The 24,143-nt window shown below is 38.3% G+C and overlaps 2 protein-coding genes and 1 pseudogene across 4 annotated transcripts; all 3 read right to left on the reverse strand.

The window, feature by feature from the left end:
• Positions 1–3,961: 3,961 nt before the first annotated feature.
• On the reverse strand, positions 3,962–6,360 carry LOC125259935 (H-2 class II histocompatibility antigen, E-S beta chain-like). 3 transcript variants are annotated; one of them, XR_007182932.1, is made up of 6 exons: positions 6,262–6,360; positions 5,555–5,830; positions 5,125–5,406; positions 4,659–4,791; positions 4,501–4,549; positions 3,962–4,394 (listed from the first exon to the last, which is right to left on the reverse strand). XR_007182932.1 is itself a non-coding variant. In XM_048177951.1 (6 exons), the coding sequence occupies exons 1-5, from the start codon at positions 6,323–6,325 to the stop codon at positions 4,532–4,534; spliced, it is 768 nt and encodes a 255-aa protein (XP_048033908.1). In that variant the 5' UTR covers positions 6,326–6,360; the 3' UTR covers positions 3,962–4,394; positions 4,501–4,531. The 3 variants fall into 3 exon arrangements, 1 of the variants encoding a protein (XP_048033908.1); XR_007182931.1 differs by having other exon boundaries at positions 4,501–4,554; XM_048177951.1 differs by having other exon boundaries at positions 4,501–4,554; positions 4,669–4,791.
• A 1,793-nt stretch (positions 6,361–8,153) lies between these two features.
• Positions 8,154–17,056, reverse strand: LOC125260745 (annotated as a pseudogene).
• Positions 17,057–17,723: 667 nt separating this feature from the next.
• LOC125259934 (gastrula zinc finger protein XlCGF7.1-like) lies at positions 17,724–20,238 on the reverse strand. Its single transcript, XM_048177950.1, has 3 exons — positions 20,161–20,238; positions 19,194–19,519; positions 17,724–18,561 (listed from the first exon to the last, which is right to left on the reverse strand). The coding sequence occupies exons 2-3, from the start codon at positions 19,450–19,452 to the stop codon at positions 17,966–17,968; spliced, it is 855 nt and encodes a 284-aa protein (XP_048033907.1). The 5' UTR covers positions 19,453–19,519; positions 20,161–20,238; the 3' UTR covers positions 17,724–17,965.
• Positions 20,239–24,143: the final 3,905 nt, after the last annotated feature.

Raw genomic sequence — 24,143 nt, forward strand, 5'->3', positions numbered from 1 at the left:
GGCGCTGCATGGCTGCACGTAATTTCAGATATTGAAGATTCATCGTATAGACGTCGTATAGAGGTAAGGATGACGGCTCATTAACCACTAAAAACGGTCGATGGAATGCGATGTTTACCAGACGTTACGATCTTTCACAGACGTCTCCGCGACGTACGTGTGCTATCTGGGTAAGTAAGTTATCCACATATACACCCAGGTATTTATAAGAACACACGTGATTAATGGGTATCTTATGAATAGATATCGGTGAGTGGTTTCCTATTGACCTCAGATCAAAAATCATTTCCTCTGTTTGACATTTATAATGAAATGATTAAGGTCACACCACTCTACACCACACCACTATTATCATACAAGAGGCTAAGAAAAGCTGTGTCATCTGAATATTTTATTATGAGGTTATAGGATCAGAACTTGTACATTCATTTGTGTAGAACATAAAGAGAACTGCTTCAATTTTTTAATTAAACTAAAATAAAAGACACCATATATCTCTCAAAACACTTTATCAAGGCTATGGGCCTATAATCATTGTTTTCCAATGGACTTGATTTCTTTGGTAAAGAAACAACAAAATATTTCTTTCAAATATCAGGGACAGTATGACAATCCACAGATTGATGGAAAATAGGACACCATGCATGAGTAAGCTCCAACACATATGATTTTCAAAGTACAGCTGAAATGCCATCTGGTCCTGTAGACTTTCTTGTATTAATTTGACTAAAAAGTGAACAAACCTTTTGTGGGTTGATTATCATTCTGAGAGGTGTCTTCGCTTACAACAATTTTTAAAAATGTAATACCTTCGTTGTCGTCGTGTCTAGGCACAGGTCCTTGATCTCACCTGGACACGGCCCGGATTCGATTGACTACGACAGACCTCAGGATAAACAGAGAGACTAATATTAGTGCAGATGCCATTCTTCTTATGATGTAACGAGTTCATTTGGTGTTATAGGAAGTGTTCCCGGTTCCGGCCGACCTAATTTATGCAGCCTAACAATCCTTTAACAGATGTGAAAACATAAACTGATACAGGGACGTATATATATATAATATATGTGTTTGTGTGTGTGAAAAGTTTGGATATTGTATGTTTTAGCAAGAAGTCTCATCAAGTCTGCATTTACTTGATCAAAAATACAGAAAAAAAACAGTAATATTGTGAAATATTATTACAGTTAAAATAATGGCTTTCCATTTTAATATACTTCAAAAAATATATATTTTTTTGTGAAGCAAAACTGAATCTGTGGCATCAGTAGTCTTTAGTGTCACCTGATCCTTCACAAATCATTCTAATAGGCTGATTTATTATCAATGTTGGAAACAGTTGTGCTGCTCAGTGTTTTTTATAACCTGTGATACTTCCCCCCCAGGATTCTTTGATGAATAAAACGTTAAAAAAGAACAGCATATATTAATAAATTATATTTTAAAGTATATTAATAGAAAACCATTATTTTAAATTGTAATATTATTTCACACTATTGCTGTTTTTGATCAAATAAATGCAGGATGAGCTTAAAGATGGTAAAGAGGATGTTTTGTTTTATACATTTTTGCAATATTACTTGAAACTGTCTTTACTAAGTGATAAAAGACTATTTATTAGGTGCACTGAAAGGAATATTATTAATATAGATCATCTGTGCACGAGGTAGGGCCTTAAAAACATCAGCCAATCGTTTACGCGATCATCGCGTGAACGATTGGCCCTCTGGCTTGTCAATCACTGCCATTGTGAGAGACGTGCGCGGATTGGCCCTCTGGCTTGTCAATCACTGCCATGATGTTCCTTGTGAGAGACGTGCGCGGCTGCGCGCTCTAGTAACTTTCCACACTCTACATGCGCCGCATGCAATGTTTTTGTCAGGAGACAGGAGTAACAACTGCAGATTATGAGTTACCTGCGGTGAGTCTGACATAATGAATCCACTAAGTGTGTGCGCGGCTTAACGATTGTAAGGCCGATTATGAATGTAAATTGATACTTATGACTGATCGCACTCAAACGCGTCCAGTCAGAGCCAGTTGCGTTCAGTCTGCGATTACAGTCGGTGTTCAAATTCCATGTGAAAGTATATAAATCTGCTTCAGGAGCAGGAAACTATCGCTGTATGTTGAGCACAGTCAGAATGTTTTAGCTAGTCGTAAAATGTGTGCCCGGCTTAATAACACAGCGAATGCCGGTGGTAAACAAACACTCGTGCACGAGTTTGGGAGGCGTTCACTTGAAATTTCAAAAACTCAGTCGACGAAAACATCCTGTATACCACCTTTAAGAGACTTTTTTTCATAATGCTGCATAATTATCAAAAATGGTAATATAATGAAGTCCTTTCACGTCACCATTTCGCCAGCCTACACTTCACATAATAGGCCTTGTTATGTATTTTATATACTTTAGAAATAGACGACAGAAACAAGATGACTGCAGCAGCGAGGTATTTTTACTGAAAAACAACTATCGATGACGTCACACAGGTACGGGTAGTCCAATCATACAAAATACATGACATCCCCCTTCTTAAGTTCAACTATCCAACTTGTAATTATTATTAACTAATTAAACAACTAAACAACTAAACAAATATATTGACATCAATCTGCAAAACAGTCTTGTCTGTTTAAAGGCAGTCTCAAAATGTGCTTTAGTAAACAAATGTAAGTGTAAACTCTTTACAACATAATATTTTAATTAAACAGTTTTAAATGCTAAATAGAAACTCTTTATGAGCAATCTTATGAACATCGAACTTTTTTTTTAAACTGCACAAATTATTCAAAACAAAACTCAGGTTACTGTTGTATACACATTTAGTGTATACTGCTGTTCAGTCCTTGTACCTTGAGGGCATTTTCACTTCTCTACCTGACCTGGTAATGTATCCCTGCGGTTGAGACTCAGGTAATTGTTTTTTGTGTGTCCTTGTCAATCGTAGATGATTGAGTGTCAGTGACATGCGAGTCCATCTCACTATTGGTGTCATTGACTGTGTTGTCTGTTGTTGTTGTAAGACTTTTTTCTCCAGTCTTAATATGTTTTCTGTTCCTCCTGTATGTTTTTCCAACTGGAGCTTGTATGATGAAGGATCATGGTTGCTCATGCCTTTTTATGATTACCGCAAGTTGCCAGACATCTAGTCGCACTCTCACTCTTTCTCCTATATAACAGAAGGCTGTAGATGACACTTGCATATTTTTGAAAGTGGGATGCCTATGTCAATGTTTCATTTTATCCTAATAAAAAGAAATGTTTGTGTATTTATTCATACACAATACAATACCCTGGGATACTGACATTACAGTCATTACAGACATTACATTACATACTGACATTACAGTCAGATTGCCTTACCTGGTGACTCAGTCAGGTGACAATAAATGTCAGAAAACAACACCTCTGGCCATTCTATTCGGTGGTTTTTCCAGTCACAGATACTGTGTACCGACAATCCTACCCAGTACGGCTGTTTTTAATGTAGGCTATATCTTGCTCTGTCAAGCGGCAGAAGTGATTCTATGTAGGCCATACTGGGTTAACACCATGCTTTTCCAGTCGGGGGAATGGATCGTTTTCCCCCATGTTGACTCGACTCCAACCAAGTCTATTAGGTGTCTTTAACTGCTGTACTGACATGTAAAGGTGCCCTAGAACTTTTTAAAAAAAGATGTAATATAAGTCTAAGGTGTCCCCTGTAATTTAGAAATTAAATACGTCCACTCTTCCTTCACCCCTTAAGCCTACCCACACCACTACACTAAACGCTTGTCAATGTCAAAGACTTTTTGTAACGTTTTTATACGTCTTTATAAATATGAGCGTTGGCATGGATTTTAGTGTATGCACGCTCTAAGATCAAATCTGTGCATACGCACGCTTTAAAAATGAGGCCCACAGTATCTCCTCAGTTATCTCCAAATTGGTATCTGCCAGATCGGTAATACACACTGCACAGAAAATGCGTTTTATTAAACTGCTTACACAGCTATAAATGAACTATAAATGGGGATGTGAATTCCCAGAGCAAACAAATGTTAGTGGAAAGTGGAGAAAGAACAAGAATAAGAAGAGGTGGTGGAGTGGGAAGTGGAGGGTGAGGAGGAGAGAAAGAGTGAAAGATGTAGAAGGAGGGAGGGAACTGACGCAGTGGAAAGAACAAGAGGAGAAAGTGTAATTCCATCAATCATTCACATTATTACTGTCAATATCGCCTAAAAATTAGCCAGAAATATCGATCACATACAGGGCTATCATTCTATTTACATCATCATGTTTTATTTTGAAATATCATTTGAAGAGTTAGACTGTGTATGATAGTTGTCATGAAGAGTTTGTGCTTGTGCTTCTCCATGATGAGGTTCCTTTCAGTCAGTATGAGCACCTGCAATTTGTATGATTAATATTCATGTTACTGAAGCATATTATTCAGTATGATTGGTACATAATGTCTGACCACACAGAAATGCTGTAATTTGTCATACAATTACCTGAGTAAAATGTAAAACTTATCATCATTAATTAATGTGGTACCAGGATCTTCTCTATCAAAATAAAAAGATTAATTAATTAAAAAATATAATGCCATGATTTTTATAGTTTATTGATCTATAATTGGAAGAGATTTATATCAGTGGCTTGCTCTCACCTCTACAGACCTGTTGATTTGATCTTGAAGTAAATGAATCCAGCAGCTGCTATGATGATTCCCAGCAGCAATGCAACAGATTCAATAGTGAATAATAGTTGAATATTCCACTCAAACTCAGGGGCCGGAGGGTCTGTGATGGACAGACATCGCTCTATTAACACAATATTAACTAAGGGATAATCCACAGCTAGCTGTGCATTAAAATTGTTTGAGGCAAAGAACCACTTGACGTGAAGCGGAGTTCATTCAAATCATTTAATGCATATCTAGCCATGGATTATCCTGCTTATACCATGGTCATTTGCCAGCACTGACAACTTAAAGCTGTTATTGATGTTCACAGTGCGGTATTTGAGGGTAAAAATTACACTTATTTTCATCAGTTTTGGCTCATTATATCTAGTATGATGCTATATGTGTCATTTGCAAATGTAGGTGTGATATGACAGGTCTTGTCTCTTACTCCAGTCATAGATCATGGGTTTGGTGAAGCTGGTGTGCTCCACCACACAGGAGATCTTCTCTCCAGATTTGGGAGTGTATGCCAGCTCAGAGTGAATCTGATAGTACCAGTCTCCATTAGGCAGCTCCTTAGTGGAGGTCACATCAGAAGTCACCACTACACCATCCTTCAACCAGGACACTTTGATTGGTTGAGGGTAGAAGTCGTACACGCTGCACATGACCAGAGCTGGATGTTTGCTGTCGCCTGGCATCACTGAACTGAGCTTCACCTTCGGCTGCACTGAACCAACAACAGCCGCATCCTAAATAACTTCTTACTGTGTGTATTGTGATTACATGCAAGGTGTGATACACTGTTTAAAAAATGTGTTTTATTTCATTTATAAATGTTTAAAAGAAGCGTTCAATGTGAGCCTTGTGTCACATACCTGTTTTATTATAGATAGCTACTTCCATAAGTTCAGCATTATGTCTGCAGAATCTATCAACTTGAGCTCTGGTCATCTGTAAGTAGTTTGTATCATTGTTCCAGATCTCTGCATTTCTCATTCCAAACTCTGTAAACCCCACAAACTTCCCCACAGTGCTGTTGAACTTCACGAATAGATATTTATTGAAGTAAAAGCCTTCAATGTACACCATGTCACTGAGATCAGGGGAGCTGTAGATGCACTGTGACGACTGGTAGCAATAATATCCATTAGCTGAAAAATAAAGTCTTCATGAGTTTATTACTACAATAAAAATACAAGCACAGTTTCTGTTATTACAGGAATGTCCTTTCTGAAGCATCACATCATGGCATGACATTTTTACAATACAGATTGTTTCAAAGCAGCATTACAGTGGTAACAGGAAAATTATGCATTGTCAATTTTGTCACTGTTCAGTACTAAGTAATTTCTATGGCAGTGAAACAGCTGTCGGTTGAGGGCGCTGCAGCATCCAGCACCCCTAGTTCCATGGCTATGAGCTTGTACTTACTTTCACTACCAGAAAAACATCATAAATACAGTGTTTAAGAAAATGTTGCTGTTAAATCTTACCAACACTGTTAAACACCAAAAACACCAATATGTCCACCACTAAAAATGTAATTTCTTTGTTGTCTATTAGTAAAGCCCATTTATCTCAACTGCTCCAGTGAATACAGACAGCATTAGAATGTGATGAAAATTCAAGAGCTTTAACAGAGACATTTTCACTCACTCTATTACAACTGAGAGCAGTAAATACTGTTCATGTTAATGAGGTCAGTGTCTAAAACCACTGTCCAATCAGCAGCTCTTTGTACATGTGTCAAGTGTTTCTAAGCAATATCCTGCTTTCTTTTTAAAATCACAGCTCAAAAAAGTAAATAATGGTGCAGTAACAGATTAAACACAATGATCTTTTAACTTATGTAACCTTAGCATCTCGCAAGAGACACAAATTCAACAAGGGCAACAACCGTGTGTTTCCTTGCAAATAACAATGTTTATTTAACAATATTCAAAAATAACCTAAAGGATAAGTAGAATTGGCAAAGAGTCCCCAGTTAGTCCCCAATAAGTGCACACTCACACTCCATTGCGAATAAAATAACCCAAATTCATTTCAAACTCCAAAGCAACAACAATCACCAAATCAAACCAGTACAACTTGTTCCCCCTACTTTAGAGTAAACCATATAGTAAATACAAATGACTATTTGCTGTAGTTCGTTGGTCCACAATTGACAAAAACAACAAAAACAAAACAGTCTCAAAATAACTTTAATCACTTTGCCAGACCCAGTTTAACACTGAGATCATACCAAAATACCCATTAAGCTACCAGTGCTTATAAGTAGTCAAAAACACTTCAAATGAAACATAAAAAACAAAGATTAAAATATAAAACTTAAAAAACTCAATTCAAAGATTTAATTAAAGAGTTAGCTCACCCAAAAGTGAAATGTTTGCCATACGTCATGTCGTTCCACACCCTTAAGTCCTTCGTGCATCTTCAGAACACAAATTAAGATATTTTGATGGAATTCAAGAGGGGTTTTTTTATCTCCAATAGAAAGCAATGAAATTACCAGAAAAGTAGTAAAAACATCGTCAACGTGGTTCAACCTTAATGTCATGAAGTGACGAGAATACTGTTTGTGCGCAAAAACAAAAATAACGACTTCACTGGAGGGACCTTAGGTAGGGACATAGTTTATATTTTTAAACCACAGATGCAAAAAAAATTGCATTATTTTTATATATGAAATTTGCATAGTGTTTAGAGGCTATTATGTCCTCTACATTTTGAACTGGAACTCCCTCGCCCTTTGAAATTCACATCCTGGTCTCAGTTCCCCCCATTTCCAGGCCTGCCAACAAATGTGACACACTTACCACATTTAGACCAAATTTATTTTGTATTATTTTATATTTACATCAATAATAAGTACCATTTCATCAAAATGGTAAGAAAATGTTATAGTAAAATTCCTCATATTTTTTTTTGAGAATCCTGAGGGTTTTAATATATGAAAATGCTTTTAGTGTACCCTCATTTATGGCTGTCTGGATTCTTTCTGTGTAGTTTCTTTGTATTTTGGTTTCATTTTCCCTGTTCCCCTTTTGCCTTAGTTTCTACAGTTTCTGATTTCTCACATTCCAGTTTCTGTTCCAGTTATTTACTTCACTCTGTTTTTAAGCCCTTGGTTCCTCTGTATTTAAAGGCCATCATGTTTCTTTAACAGAAACTTTTTAATTAATTTTCTATTTCAAAAGAAACTTGAATGACACATCACTGCTAAAATGACCGCTTTACACCAATGTAAAATGTTCTTCTGTATGTCCATTTCTCCTCAGTCCCTCTGTCACTGTCTTCTTTATTTATAACAGCTTTTTCCAGGGAAAGTTGCAATACACAATCATTTCAGTAAAACTGCCATAGATATTTAAATATTTATTTGGAATATAAGAGAAAAAAATCTTTATTAACTGCTAGAGCACCAAAAGTTACTTAGTGTATTTTTAAGTAAAAAAAAAAAAAAAGTTAGGCATCTCAGTCCATGACAAAAGCAACTACATTTAGTATGAAGGTTGCAAAAGTGTCTATTTTAAATTATTAAGTCAAGCTTGTGATTTGTTTAGATTTCATGATGAACTGGAAATGTAATGTATGAACAGACTTTTAGATATATGCATGAACAGTGCTACATTAGCAAGCAAAGATTTCATGAGGTGATTTCATCCAAGTTTCAACTTCCAAGGTTCAACCAGTTCTTCGCATTTATGTATCTATCAATCTTCAACACCAGCAGTGGTGCACTGTATCATTGAATTCAAAATTGAATCCTTGAGAAACTGTCTTTATTGATGGGGTCCATTGCATTAAATGTTTTTCTTTTTTTTTTGCTATATCTGTGTTGTCAGTCACAGCTCCTTTAACAAAGAAAAAGATTCCCGTAACCACTCCCAGCAGCGCCAGAGTGAATCCAGCTCCACAGAACAGCACCGGACCAACACTGGGTCGGACAGCAACCATCTCTTGGATACCTGTTGATCATTGTAAGGTGTGTGGATGTTATAACAGCTGCTCAGCAGATGCATTTTCAACACAATGTTTCATTGTAAAACTCCGTTCAGCCCTTGTTGAGTGACTGTCAGTGCTGTAATGCAGATGTAATTTGAATGATGACTTCTTTTATATGTATATCATTCGTGTAGATATCAAACTACAGTAAATTGTGTTGTTCTCAGTTGTTTAGATTTCTCTTTGAGAGTGGCTCTTACCCCATATTTTGGTCTGTGGTCCCTGGAGAGCTCTGTGGTTCACTGTACAGCTGTAAATGTCTCTCTCTTCAGGAATGATCTTCAAGAGAGGAGAATATGTGGAAGGTTCCATCGTTCCTCGGTCGGTATTGGTTCAGACTCACTCCTTCTGTCACAATGACATTGTTCTTAGTCCATGAGACGCTGACAGGTGGAGGAAAGAACCCCGTCACATGACAGATGATAGTGTTTTCAACACCCAGCTGAACATCATTCTTTGGATAGATGGAGGTCTCGGGGGAGTCTTGTGAACACAAAAAATTGTGTTGAACTTTGCAGGAGTAAATCTGACTTTATTCAAATAAAATTCATTCATAAGAAAACAAATCAGATACAGTTGTGAGACAAAACTCACTCAAACAAAATCTTGATGACACTGAATGCATAATGTGCTCTTTAATTATCTCTTTCCAAACTGATTATTGTGAATGTCAAGAAAAAAAAATAGTACAGGAAAACTTTAAATCTCATGCAAAACTGTAGTCATACTTTACAGCACAAATTCACATCATACCCATTTCCTCTGGTGGGCTCTGGTAAGCTTTAATGCATACAGCTAAGCTTTATTTGCATACTTCTTGATCTGCAATACTTTCTTCATAATATCCTGGAAAGCTCAAAGGATCTGCAAAATCAGGTAATGTATTTACTCCCCTCTTTTGAGTAAAGTCAGCATGCCGTATCTCTTCTCCGTCAGATCCACACATACTTTTTTTTTTACTGTATCTGAACATCCATTAATGCTGAAATAGTTGTGTATATCTGAAATGAAAGAAACATCAAAAGGCAAAAGATATATGAGAAATACCCAGAGGCAGAGAGCAATAAAGGATGAACTGCATATCAGATTTAAGGAATTTTGTCACTGATTTAAAGCACCAGTAGTTTTTAAACGTGAAGATGTTCTATACAGCTGATTTTAACATCCATTGTGGTAAATGACTACTTATCATTCAACAACGTTGCCAATCTGTGGAAGTATTTTAATATACAAAGCATGAACTTACATTGAGCATCAGTTGAGAGAAAAACAGTGATGGTAAGAATGGCCAGATACAGATCCGTCTTTGTCGGTGACAGTTGAACAAACAGAGAAACAGACTTTAAAGGAGGTCACTGAGAGCGGGCAGGAATCCCTACCTGTCAATTTAGTTCCAGTTTCATAAGCACATCTTCCACTCAGAATGTGGCACTCGCAGTAACACTGCAGTATCTAGAAAAAAGAAAAAAAAAGGACTGATGACCTTATTCTGTCACAGATCCCTTGTCTTCCTGAACTCCATTTCCCATGATCCTCCTGTTCTCCACACCTGCACTCACTTCGCTCGTCTTCTCCCCATCATCACCGATCATCATCACCTGGACTTCCTCGTTAGCACTCCCTTTATATTGGACTCACTCCCTTCACTCCTTGTCTGTTCTTAATGTTGTATTGTGTGTATATGCTTCAGCTCTGTGTTTCTTCATTAAAATACCCATCATTGTGGATTTCCGTTGATGCCTCATCTCTATTGCATACAACACGTAACATATTCGTTGTTTGAGGCTATTAAATTGTATGATTTCTTTCTTTGTATCTCTATTTGTATTCTTTTACACTGCTGTTCTTTTACTTTCAATAATTTGTTGATAATTAGTGTTTTTTTTTTTATACAAATTATCCATTTGTTACAAATACCAAATTAAAGGACAGCACACGCTCTAGACCTTCACTTTTGACTGTTGACTGTGAGAAAGCCAATTCACTCAGTGCAGAAAGATTATCAAGGCAGCTCTTGTTAATATCAACTATCTAGAAATGTCAACTATCTAGAGCTCAGATGAGCGGTGGCCTTGGCAAACTGACTCTCTAATTGAGAGGAGACCAGCCCACTCACTACAGGGTTTCACTCTTAACTATATTAAGACCTCACAAACGACTCTCAGAGGAGAGGAAGCACATAGTAAGGGTGTCACAAAAACCTTCCCTAATAATGGGAGCTCCAGGGCCCCAGTTTAAATGCTCCTATATAATAATACACTGCCCTGCCAAAAAATTTGGATTTTAATAGGCAAATACTTAAGAGTCTATGGATGGATCATTATTACAGCGATTAGTATTTTTCTAGCATGTTATATGTTTGGCAACAGTTCTTTTAACCCTAAAAGATGGAGTGTGTAGCTTTTCATTTTTTAAACAACCATGTATTAAGATGTATCATGGCCATATTCCAGTATAACAATGTCAAGATTCACCAGGCTCAAATTGTGAAAGAATTGTTGGGAGGGAGCATGAAGAATCATTTTCACACATGAATTGGCATTGACCTTAACCTCAGTGTAAGTTTTTGGGATGTGCTGGAGGAGACAGCGTGCTCACCTCTTGCATTGTCAATACAAGATCTTGAGAGGATGATGTAGTGATTTTTACTTTGTCCATCAAAGGACACAAAGTAAAATAGGGATTGGTACTCAAGTCACCGCTGACGTTGTGATTTTTGGATCATACGTCTCTTGAGGTGTGGTTATGAGTACATCAGATGACCACTTTCCCCTTTTTCCCTAGTTCAGGGCACCAGTCAAGGTCTGTTACCTTGGCAGTATGAGAACACTCCCAACAGGGGCTTTCATTCATTTAGAATTAATGTAAAGTGGTCAGCTGATTTATCTGAAAGATTGGTGATATTGCTAACTTGTAGAACCTTTTCTGTATTATCAGCACAAGGAAGACACAAGTGTAATAAAATAAATTTTATTAACAAAAAGATAAACAAGAATAACTAACACAACTACTAAATGAATACCATGAATGATAAAGGAATAAAGTGCATAAGATACATAGAATACAAGTGGTTAAGTTGGGTGTGGCTATGGAAGAGTTACGCTATCTTATGGAAAGATAAACTGTTTCTCAGAAAATAATAAGGTGGAGAACCTTATTATGCACCAAACAAATAAACGAACGATTATTTGTTATTAACTAAAATCAGCTATATTACATCTAATGGAAGTTAGGAAATTATATACTGATAATATACAACAATGCCAAGGTCTCTGGAAAGAGGTTTGGTTAAGTGATATTTACGTTCCACTTGGTCGAGTCCGATGATGGTGACGTCTTCCACTGTTTGTGCTGGGTGACAATGCAGTGGGGAGAGGAGCCAGAATCTGTTTCAACAGTCTTGAACACGAAGCTCTGTGGGATGCTGATCTCCTGGAGCACCAAAGGGTCCTAAAATCTGGAACACGCAGATGAGGCCCTGGTGTAGGTGCAGAAGGTCCTTAACAATCTGGAACACGCAGACGAAGGTGCCTTGGAGTGAAGGTTTGCTCTCCTGAGCTTAATCTTGTTGCAGATGTCGTCACTGTCTCGCTGGACGGAAACTCTGAACGTAGTGTTAGTTGACGTCTCTTTCCTCACAAGCTAGAGGCTTAGAACGTGGTCATCTCTGTTGCTGCCTCACAAGCTGTAGGCTCAGATCACGGGATCTGTTGTTGTCTCTTCTGGATGGACCAGAGGCTCAGAACGGTATATCTGTTATGTCTTCTCCCTTCGCAGGGCAGACTCAGAACGATGTATCTGTTGTGTCTCAGCTTCGCAAGCCGGGACTCAGAACGGTCTATCTGTTAATGTCTATCCCCTTTGACGGACAGACTCAGAACAATATCTGTTATGTCTCACCCGATGGGAGACTCAGAACAAGGAGTGTCGGTAGAAAGGGTACCTTTATCCCTTTCCGATGAGGAGGAGATTGCATTTTGGCGCTTCTCCATTCGAGTGCTGTGATTGGCTGCTGGCATCAGAGGGGACACACACAGTGTGGCCCACCCTTCTCTCCCCTGTGGAACTCATTTGCATGAAGCACAAAGTTGGACGTCTTTACAGTGTCTTTAAAGTTTACCAATGCATTTCTCACTTTCCAAACCACCACCAGAATACCTTGGCAATATTCTAAACAAATAGAGACTAAACATGATGGAAAAAGATTGAACTGTCATTCAATTGTACATTAACAGCTGTATTTGTATCAGATGTTGCACTACAAATAGCTGTCACTGAGAATACTTATTTCTGTGAAAATAAGTATCAAATGGATGTGTAGTTTGCATCAGTTCTAAGGTTTTCAAACATAGTTTTGAATGGATTTGGATGGATCTTTGTGATCTCTCTTTGTTTCACCCATTGCTGCTAAGGTCCCGAGGAATTTTTATGGCAGTCTCCTTAGGAAGTAGTGACTAGATGGGTGAAGGGCAGTAACTGCCTGTGGACCAATGAGAAGCCTTGTCCTTCTCAGGCTTGGTACAAGAGGTCTTCTTCTTTCCCTCTAAGAGAGGTCTGGATGTTGTCCTTACATCTTTATCTGATGGCGTTGGACAGTTTGTTTGTGTTAGTCCACCAAGATCCAATCAAAACGTAGCAAACCTTTGTCCACTGTTATGGACAGAGAGGGGGCCCGGCCATAAACTGGGCCCTAGAATTCACTACAATGACATGTTCTCTAAGCACCCTTATATACTTCCTGGTCACATTAGTATGACATCATAGGCTGTCGCCGGCCAGTACAATTGTCATGATTTTACAGTTGCTTCAGATACCAGTCACGCTGAGGCATCCCCCCATAGTGTCTCAGCACACAGTGCGAGTTGCCTTTCGAAAGGGACAGTTCATTTTTAAATTCTGCCATGCTCCTCTCTGTGGAAGACAAGTTAAAGTGATTGCTGGAGAAACATATGCAGATTAGAGGCACTCAGTAAATGAGGATGAAACAAACCCACAAATTTATTATTTCTGTTTTCACTCTATGCTTAACCCTGGCTTAATATTATAATTTAAAACACGTTTCGATGTAATATAGAAAATGCTGTATAAAACGAATGTCAGGGCTCTGTATGGATCATTACACAAAAACATCTGCAACATTTTGATTGAAAGGACAGTTTACAGGGTTATAAAAATAACCTAAAAATAACCATAAGAGAACATTCTGTATAAGTTATTTTTAGGTTATTAAAAACAACCACCCTGCAACATTCTGGGAACGTTATTTTATGGTTGCAAAAAATAAACCTAGAAAGAATATTCCTAGAATGTTATTTCTTGATTCTCAAAAAAATAACCAAACAGGTACCAAAAACTAACATTAGGGTACGTTCTGTGTTTGCTGGGTATACAGCGTGACACAATACCAGAACTCCAATGAATATGGCAGATGCAAGAAGGAAGGCTGAGTATTATCTCTGGAACACCTTCTGCCAGAATGGATGGCCAATGGAGTGGTATGTGGAGGAGTTTTTGGAGTTTTCCCATCTGGTGAGCTGGAGTGATACTATGCTCGATGCCTGCTTTCGGATGGGACTGGATGATGAATTATTTAAGTTTCTTTCTCCCAGTAAATGTTATATGTCTTTTGTTGTTATATTATTTTTATAATGTCCTCTAGCTAAATGGCTCTGATTTCATGGTTGAAGTTAAGGAGGGCAATACTAACCCTCATCAAGTCCCATCACATAAGCATTTGGGCACTCCATCTCACCCTGACCATGCAACCAAGCCCTCCACCTTTCTTAACACCGGGACCATATCAACCAGTCCACAAAATCTCCTTTATAAAAGCTTTACGAGGCATAGTCCCCACTTTAGATGAGCTCACAAAAATAGTTACCTGACCACTTCTAAATGTTTTATAACTACCTGAATTAATCAGGAATTACAGTAGAAATATGTGTACTGAGTAACTACACTGAGTAACTATTACTATATGTCTAAAAAATAAGATGCATAAATGAATCTTTAAATAGTTTATTAGCCATTTACTTATACTTCCTAAATGATCTTATGAACCAAAACAACTCCTAAATAACTGGTTTGTAAATAATGTAATACTTAATGTAGAGTGATAAATTGGTCATTAATAAAATATGAAAATACAATTATTAAACATATTATAGAACAAAGCATTTAAAGCTGTATTTATAAACTGCTTATTAATGTCTATTAATGCTTTATAAATGATGAATTGACTATTTACTAATGCTTAACTAATGCTTCATAGTGTGCAGTTATTATAAAGTGTTACCATTACAATATTATGGTGCTGGAGCAACTATATCGTAAAAAAGACACCATAGATTGACAGTAAACCTTTAGAACTATCAAATGATATATCTTTATTAATATTTTAGATAGTTTCTAAGATAGATAGATAGCTCTGATAACATGATCACATCGCACTAGGTGGGCATGGTTTCAGCAACCAGGCACCTCAGTTCCAACCACATCCCACCTCTTTGCCCATTTTGAGTTGATCTGGGAGTGACGCGCTGCCAAGATGGCAACAGCCACTTTTGGGCTTCAAAAATGCTCTTCAGTAATCTACAGTTGATGTCACAGACACTACGTCCATGAGAAGCGCAATTCTGGTTTGTAGGACTACAAACTCACACATCCACCGCAAATTTATCTTCATCCGAATGCACAAGTTTTATCACTGAGGTGTCATGCAAATTTATTTTTACATACATCCATTTCTATTTCTGTTTCTCCCCAGAATAGAAAAGCAAATCAAAATGTCCTCAAATCATCTTAAAAACTTAAAATTATGCTTGAATTTTACTGAAGTGTACATAATAAAAATTGAATTTTTGGTAAGGCTATGGCTGTATAAAATGCTGTTTCAAAACTCCATCATCTGATTGTCCACCTTCATTTGCATTTTAAGTATACTTTATGTAGTTAGTATACTAATATCCATGTCCTACAAGCAGTATATTGTGTTATAGTTCAATACTACTTGGGACTAAATTGGCCCACTTTTAGTGTATAAAAGTATACTTTTCAGTATACTTTAAGGGTAACAGTTATAAACTTTGAATACAACTAGTTTATAACTGGGTTTTTCATTTGTACAGCAACTTTATTATCATTTATGTATTACTTTTGCACTTTAGGAGTACTACTATGTTCTTATTCAGTTATTAATGTTTATATTTGAAATATACCTTTTTGTTGTTGTTGTTTTAAAGATACAAGCCAGCACCAGCATTTTTGACCACTTTTTAGAAAACAGGAAAGAGCAAACAGAAACGTTAAACAATGTAGTTGAGAGAGTTGTAGCACCTAACTGATCAGTCACAGTCTTAGTATTTTCCAGGTTGGCTAAGCAGAAGAGGTTGATGACGGGCAGGCGAGGAGGATCATTACAGAGCTTCAGTACGTTGACGATAACATCATCATAGCACACTCATCATCATAGCATCCTAAACACCTTTGTCAAGGCATACAGAACCCTGGACCTGAGGTCAACCATCACCTGAACTGTGCAGTGGAGCCTACAACAGCATTTAAGAAGAGTCTTTAAAGACAGACTTGGGAAGAGTAAATCTGAATCTCAATCAAAAGAGAAAGACACGAATCAAAAGACACCTAAGACACGAAACGATCGGTTTGTGCGAGAAACCGAACAGTATTTATATCATTTTTTACCTCTAATAAACCACTATGTCCAACTGTGTTCAGCATTCGCTTAGTGAGGTCTGATCGCGCTCTGACAACGGCAGTGATGTCTCGCGCATAAACTTCAATGAGTGCTAGACATTACTTCCGTTGTCAGAGCGCGATCAGACCTCACTAAGCGATGCTGAACGCAGTTGGACATAGTGGTGTATTGGAGTTAAAAAATGATATAAATACTGTTCGGTTTCTCGCACAAACCGATCGTTTTGTGTCTTAGGACATCAATGTGTCGCCACGAGCCGCAGGGTTTAATTTGGATTTGTCTGTCGTGTTTATTTGACTCTTATAGATTGTGTTACCATTGACACACATTATATGGCTGACAGACGGCAACGGTTGGAGTTAAAAATCATCATTTGTGTTCTACTGAAGAAACAAAGTCACCTACATCTTGGATGCCCTGGGGGTAAGCAGATAAACATCAAATTTTCATTTTTGGGTGAACTATCCCTTTAAACAACTTTAATTATATAAAATAAACACAAAATGAAAGTAAAAGTACACACATAAACAAAACAGAGGCAAAAATAGTCAAGGCCTGGTGCTCGCTCTTCCTTCATTGCCGTTCTCCTCCGTGAGAAACTCAAGACTGGTGGGGCCCACAGGTTTCACTCACCATCAATCACGGCTCTCGGCCTCATCCTGCTTGCCACAGTTTGCTTTATTATTTTTAGCTTAAAAGAAGTATACTAAAAGAACACTTGAATAAACTAAGAAAAAAGAATGCAACAGGGTCTCACAATTCAACACTTTTATATGTAAAAGTCATGTTTTTATTACAATAATCACAACTGAATTGTCTTTTTCCAAAGTGAATGCAGATTATTGCTTAAATTGCTCAGATTTTTTTAAACCTTTTGTCATTCTAAGGAAAACAGCAATCTGAGTTTTCACACTGAAGACACCTGTAAGGCTTCTCTTTAGTGTGAACTCATGTGAATATCATGTGAATATTCACCCAAAAATTCAATTTCTGTCATTAATTACTCACCCTCATGTCATTCCACACCCGTAAGACCTTCGTTCATATTCGGAACACAAATTAAGATACTTTTTATGAAAAAAAGAGGTTTTTTTTTTTTATCGTCCACTGAAAGCAACGAAATTGCCACATTCAAGGTCCAGAAAAGCAGTAAAAACATAGTTAGAACACAGGCTCAGTATTGGCCAGCTCCTGCATCAGCATCACACGCATGCCTAATACTGAGCCGGCATTCGGAAGTAAACACAGAAGCGCTGCAGCGTAAATACCATAGCAGAATGACAGGGGAGAGACGAATTTGTAGAATAAAGTCATTATTTTTGTTTTGTTTTCTCAGATTTCATCAAAATATCTTAATTTGTGTTCCGAAGATGATCGAGGGTCTTACGGGTGTGGAACGACATGAGGATGAGTAATTAATGATAGAACTTTCATTTTTGGGTGAAATAACCATTCAAGGTTTCCTTTCATTATGAAGCTCTTTCCACACTGAGGGCACATGTGAGGTTTCTCTTTGATGTAAATTTTTACATGATTCTCAAGGTGATTCCTGTCTGTGAATCTCCTTTCACATAGATGACATGAATCCTAATGAGTGAATCTTCATGTGATGATTAAGGCTTTCTTTATATCCGTAACTCTTCCCACACAGTGCGCAGGTATGAGGCTTCTCTCCTGTGTGGACTTTCAAGTGGATGTTAAGATGGTCTTTTCGACTGAAACTTTTTCCACACTGTTGACAGGTAAAAGGCTTCTCTCCAGTGTGAATACTCATGTGAGTCTTAAGATCTCTGTTTAGTGAGAAACTCTTCCCACACTGTGTGCAGGCATGAGGCTTCTCTCCTGTGTGGATATTCAAGTGGACTTTAAGGTTGTTATTTCGATTGAAACGCTTTCCACACTGTTGGCAGGTGAAACGGCCCTCTACTTTGTGAATTCTCATGTGGCCATTAAGACTCTTTTTTTGACTAAAACTTTCTCCACACTGTTGGCAGGTGAAAGTGCTTTCTTCGATGTGGACTTTAATGATTATAGGTTCTGTTTTATGAGTCTGTGAGTAACTAAAAGATTTTTCCCCAAGCATGAAGTCATTACATTTCTCGTACTGGTTTTTCTCTTCCATTTCATTCAGTTCTTGGCTCTCCTCTTTCAGCCCCATCAGGTCTAGGGTGAACAGAAACAAAAACACGTAAGCACCCATTTAACCCTTGTGTTGTGTCCCGGTCATTTTTTTGACCAGAAACACCACAAGAGATGCATAAGCTCAGATCATTTTGAAAAAGAAGTATAAAACCAGTACTAATTAAAAGAAAACAAGTTAGCAAAAAGACATCTAGATCCATTATCCTTTCTTTATTTTGAAAGCTATGTTACAGAATAATTCAGCATTTTAATGGATCTAGCACAGGGGTTCCCAACCACATTCCTGGAGGCCCCCAACACTGCATGTCTTCCATATCTCCTTAATCAAACACATCTGATTCACATCATCAGCTCAGTAGAGACTCCAAGACCTGAAACGGGTGTGTCAGACAAAGGAGAGACACAAAATATCCAGTGTTGAGGGGCCTCCAGGAACGTGGTTGGGAACGGACAGATCTCAAACCTGTAAAGAGTTTGACTATTGATATATTGGGTTTAATGTTACACAAAATAGTTGTTTTGTTTGGCTATTTCTTTACTGTTTTTCCTAATTTAATTTGTGATGTCATTCAATTTGTCATGAGACAAATAACAGAGATAAAGAGAAGCATGACACAGAATGACTGAAGAAAGACTTTGAGAACAAAACCAACCTGTTTGTTCCTCAGTCTCTTCATGTTTGACCCTGAATGTTTCTTCGATCTTCACATCTTCACTCTCCTCTTTAATAAACGCCATCTTTGTTTGTTCCTCAGTCTCTTCATGTTTGACTCTGAATGTTTCTTCGATCTTCACATCTTCACTCTCCTCTTTAATAAACGCCATCTTTGTTTGTTCCCCAGTCTCTTCATGTTTGACTCTGAATGTTTCTTCAATCTTCAAGTCTTCACTCTCCTCTTTAATAAACAGCATCTTTATAATAGTGTGTCACAGGGATCTCAGTCGCTTCACTAGGAGTTTTTCTGTGTGTTTGGGCATTCTGTCATGATTAAGAAAAGAATAATTAACAGAAAGAAAAACACATACAAACTAAATCTCTGAGTGCTTCTCAAACAGATCTAGTTCAGTGCACTGCTAAGGGAGTCAGAGTGAGAATGAATGGACATAAATGTGCAGATTAGACAAAAACACTCAAAACAAGCACTAGAAATAATTTTAAAAAATGCAAATAGTATATTAAACAGTATATTAATATCGTGTGATGATTTATATTTAGTATTAATAACTAATAACTCTTAGAATAAATTTTATGGAGTGCACTCCTTTTAAACATTTGCACTTGTTTTTAAAGTCACTGTTAAAGATGTTTGTGTTTGTTCTGTTTCAATAAGCATTTGGTTCAGTTGACAGAGTTTCTCTGTCATTACTTGCCAGTGACTAAACAGTTTGTTTATGATGAACAGCTCATTATATAGGGAACGAAATGAGACGCACCTTTTCTGTTGCTCATGTTTACTCACTAAAACTGTTCATTTTTGTTTTTTATGCATTTCACTGACAAAAAACTATGCTCATTACTGTTATTAGAAACATTAAAGTGTTACACTCATTAATCATTAACTCATTCCACAGTTCTCTACAAGTTGTGTTGGTTTAAACACTAAATTATCAAAAACAAACCTTTCTTCAGCAGAATCACAGATGCAGGAGCGTGACGCAGCCTTATGACATCATGTCACCACACCAAAATAAAAGTCCTGTTCACTCACTAAACACAATAGAAATTCACCAACAAAAAAACATATTCATTGAACAGATAAATCACAGATTTCCAAATCTATCAATACCACTGGGATTTTTTTAAAAAAAGCTTCTGGCATATATCTAAATGTCAGCAACATTAGTCAAAGATGAAGTCAAGGTTCTTGGTCTCATATTATAAAAGATTTAAACTAAATACTTAAACATTTAAAGTCAATATATAAAAAAATATATTAAATATAAACTTCATATATCAAAATTAAGTTTGTGATGAAGGTTCAAAGGATCTTCAACATTAGTATACTGATTGTACATTGATATTACTTACTACATAAAGAATATTTAAAAATATACAAGCTCAATTCCAAAAAAGTTGGGATGTTTTGTAAAATGCAATAAAATGCAAGACTTTGGAATGAGCTACCTCTGCCGATTAGGTCTGCTAAATCACTGTCAACATTTAAGAAATTGTTGAAAGCTCATCTAATGTTGGTAGCATACAATGACTAGATGTGGGGGGTTTTTATAAATCAATGTGGTGTTTTGTGTTGTCGATGTTTGTTTTCCATTCCTTCCATGTAAAGCCCTTTGGTGCAACCTTGGTTGCTTTTTAAATTGTGCTATATAAACAAACAAGACAAGACAAGACAAGACAAGACAAGAAAATCAAGAATATGTGATTTGTTAATTCTCTTTAAACTTTGTTTGATTGACAAAAATACAAAGAAAAAATTTGTTTTTACTGACAAATTTAATTCTTTTTTTTTTTTTTTTTTTTTTTTTATAAATATAAACAAATTTTGATTTTGATGGCTGCCATGAACTCCAAAAAAGTTGTGACAGAGGCACGTTTACCACTGTGTCACATCACCTTTTCACTACACTATTTAATTTTTTGGGAATCGAGGATGCTAATTTTGCATAATCCCGCTTGGTACAATACAGCTGCTCATCAGTCTGTATACGATTTTCAAATCTTAACCAATTTTAAAACTGTGGGAGACCACAGCCATAATGACAGTTTCAACTGATTTTTAGCATTATAATCCTCTGAACGCATACACTAGATGATTCAACCAGACTGCAGGAACGATTTCACAGTGAGACTCGCGAGATCAAATGTGACTTGAGGAAAAAAAGACAGTTGACGTTGTCAGCAGACTCTCCTGTCACACGTTCTGCTTTACAGTGAAAAATAAAATAGAAAAGGAAAGAATACGGGTGATCTTCTTTCTCAATACTCCACTTTATTGGCATGTTTGTGACTTCTAAGTTTCAGGATTGCCAAATGACTAAAGAAATATTATCTGCAAGATGGTGTAAAAGCGTACATTTCTTGTCTATTACCACACACTGCTGTTTACACCAACGGCAGAAATAAGCGCAGTTAGAATAGCACAATATGTGAAATCTCATGACCAAATAAAACAGACGTCATTGAAATCTTGTAACCAAATAAAACTGACCATTATTGAAGTCTCGTAATGGAACAAAACTGATCATCATTGAGATCTCATAACCGAACAAAACCAGCTGTCACTGAAAGACCAACAGTCATTACAATCTTGTTACAGAAGCACGCAACATCCGGTAGGTGATGCTTGCTCACTCTCATTGGCTATCACGGGTATCATGGATTTTTTGGACATTGTGGCAATAAGCCTTGAATTGGGCCATGCCCCTCAATCATTAGGGGGTGCAAATTGGGCTTATAATCTGGTTTAAAATCTTCAAGTGTGTGGCCTTACCAAACAAAACCGCCTGTCACTGAAATCACATAACCGAATAAAACAGACATCATTGAAATCTCGTAAACAAAACAAAACTGTCCATCGTTGAAATGTCCTAACAAAACAAAACCAACTGTCTTTGAAATCTCGTAAAAGAACAAAGGAACAAAACCAAATCTTATATATAGTCTTTCAAATCTTATAACAGAACAAAATGACTGACACTGAAAACCGATCGTCACTGAGATTTCATAACCAAATAAAACCGACCATCACCTTGTAAAGTAACAAAACCAACAATCATTAAAATCTCGTTAAGAAACAAAGCTGACCGTCATTAAAATCTCATTAGGGAACAAAATCGACTGTCATTAAAATCTCAGAATTGAACAAAACTGACCGTCATTGTAATCTCATAATTAAACAACACCAACAGTTTAAACTGTTTTAAATTCAATTCGACTTGAGATCTCCTAACCAAACAAAACTTACGGAGATCCTGTAATCTAACAAAACCGATCATCATTGAAATCTTATAAAGCAACAAAACCATAAAACATTGAGATCTCGTAAAGGAACAAAACTGACTGTCATTGAAATGTAGTAAAGAAACTAAATCAAACCATCTTTGAAATGTTGTAAAGGACCAAGAGTACAAAACTGACTGTCTGTAACGGGACGGGACTCAGGCAGGGATCCATATGCAAAGCTTTATTGAAAGGTGAGCGTGGTCGTACAGGCATGGTCTAACAGGAACAAACAGGTACAGCAAGGGACAGGCAGAGTCGTGGTCAGGATACAGGCGGTAGATCAGGACAGGCAGATATTGTTCACAGAACAGCAGACAAGGCAAGGGTCAAAGGCAGGCAGCAACGGGTCGTAAACAAGTAACAGGCAAGATCAATAACAGACAGGCAGACAGGATATAAATGCTCAGAATTGTCACAGGGTGAATCAAGACTTCGCAAAGGGGTAGTGTGTGTGTAGGTCTTTTATAGTCCAGGTAAAGTGCTAAGCTGTATGTGGCAACAGGTGATTGGTGTGGAGTGTGCATGTGACTGGCAGGGAGAATTATGGGAAATGTAGTCCGGGAACTGACAGGAACTGATGGTGATCGTGACATAACGCCCCCCTTCCGGAAGGCGCGTCCTCGCGACGTACATGGCACAGATGGGGGGGGGGGTGCATTGGAGACGCAGACGGAAACGGAAGTCTCCAATGCAGATCCAGGAACTCAGGCAGCCATGGCAGGTCAGGTGCCACGGGCAGCCATGGCGGGTCAGGAGTGCCAGGAATCCACGGCGGGTCAGGTGGCTCGGGCAGCCACAGCAGGTCAGGTGATTCAGGCAACCACAGCAGGTCAGGTGGCTCGGACAGCCACGGCAGGTCAGGTAGCTCGGGCAACCACGGCAGGTCAGGTGACTCGGGCAGCCACGGCAGGTCAGGTGGCTTGGGCAGCCACGGCGAGACAGAGTCCGTGGATGACCACGGTGGGTCAGAGTCCATAAACGGCCTTAGTGGCTTATAGTCCATGGGCGGCCATAACAGTTCGGAGGCCATAGATGGCCGTGGCCGGGCAGAGTCCCCACCCACAATCTCCCCACCCTCAGGTATATGCCCCCCCCCCCAAAAAAGTTCTTGGGGAATTCAACAGAGTTCCGTGGCGGGTTCGTGGGCAAGGAGTTCGGGTGGCGCTTGGGCGGCGCCGGCAGGGCAAGACGCTTGGGCGGCGCCGGCAGGGCAAGGCGCTTGGACGACGTCGGCAGGGCAAGATGCTTGGGCGGAGCAAGAAAGACCTCTGGAGTGGTCTCCGGGCCCACAGCAGGCTCTGGGAAGGCCTCCGAGCCCTGAAGGATGAAAGAAGCCTTCTTCCTCCTCTTCCTCCTCTTACGTGAATGAGGCGGTGGCTCTGTGTTCACTTCCTCTGTGGACGCTGCAGCAGGCGCACGGGCTGGAGCGGGCTCTGGAGCAGACTCACTGGCTGGAGCGGGCTCTGGAGCAGACTCATGGGCTGGAGCGGATTCTGGAGCGGACTCACTGGCTGGAGCGGGCTCTGGAGCGGACTCACTGGCTGGAGCGGGCTCTGGAGCGGACTCACTGGCTGGAGCGGATTCTGGAGCGGGCTCTATGTTTACAGACACTGAAGGGGTGGCCATCTTGTCCATTGCATCC

The sequence above is a fragment of the Megalobrama amblycephala genome, linkage group LG24 (assembly GCF_018812025.1).
Source record: "Megalobrama amblycephala isolate DHTTF-2021 linkage group LG24, ASM1881202v1, whole genome shotgun sequence".
Lineage (NCBI taxonomy): Eukaryota > Metazoa > Chordata > Actinopteri > Cypriniformes > Xenocyprididae > Megalobrama > Megalobrama amblycephala.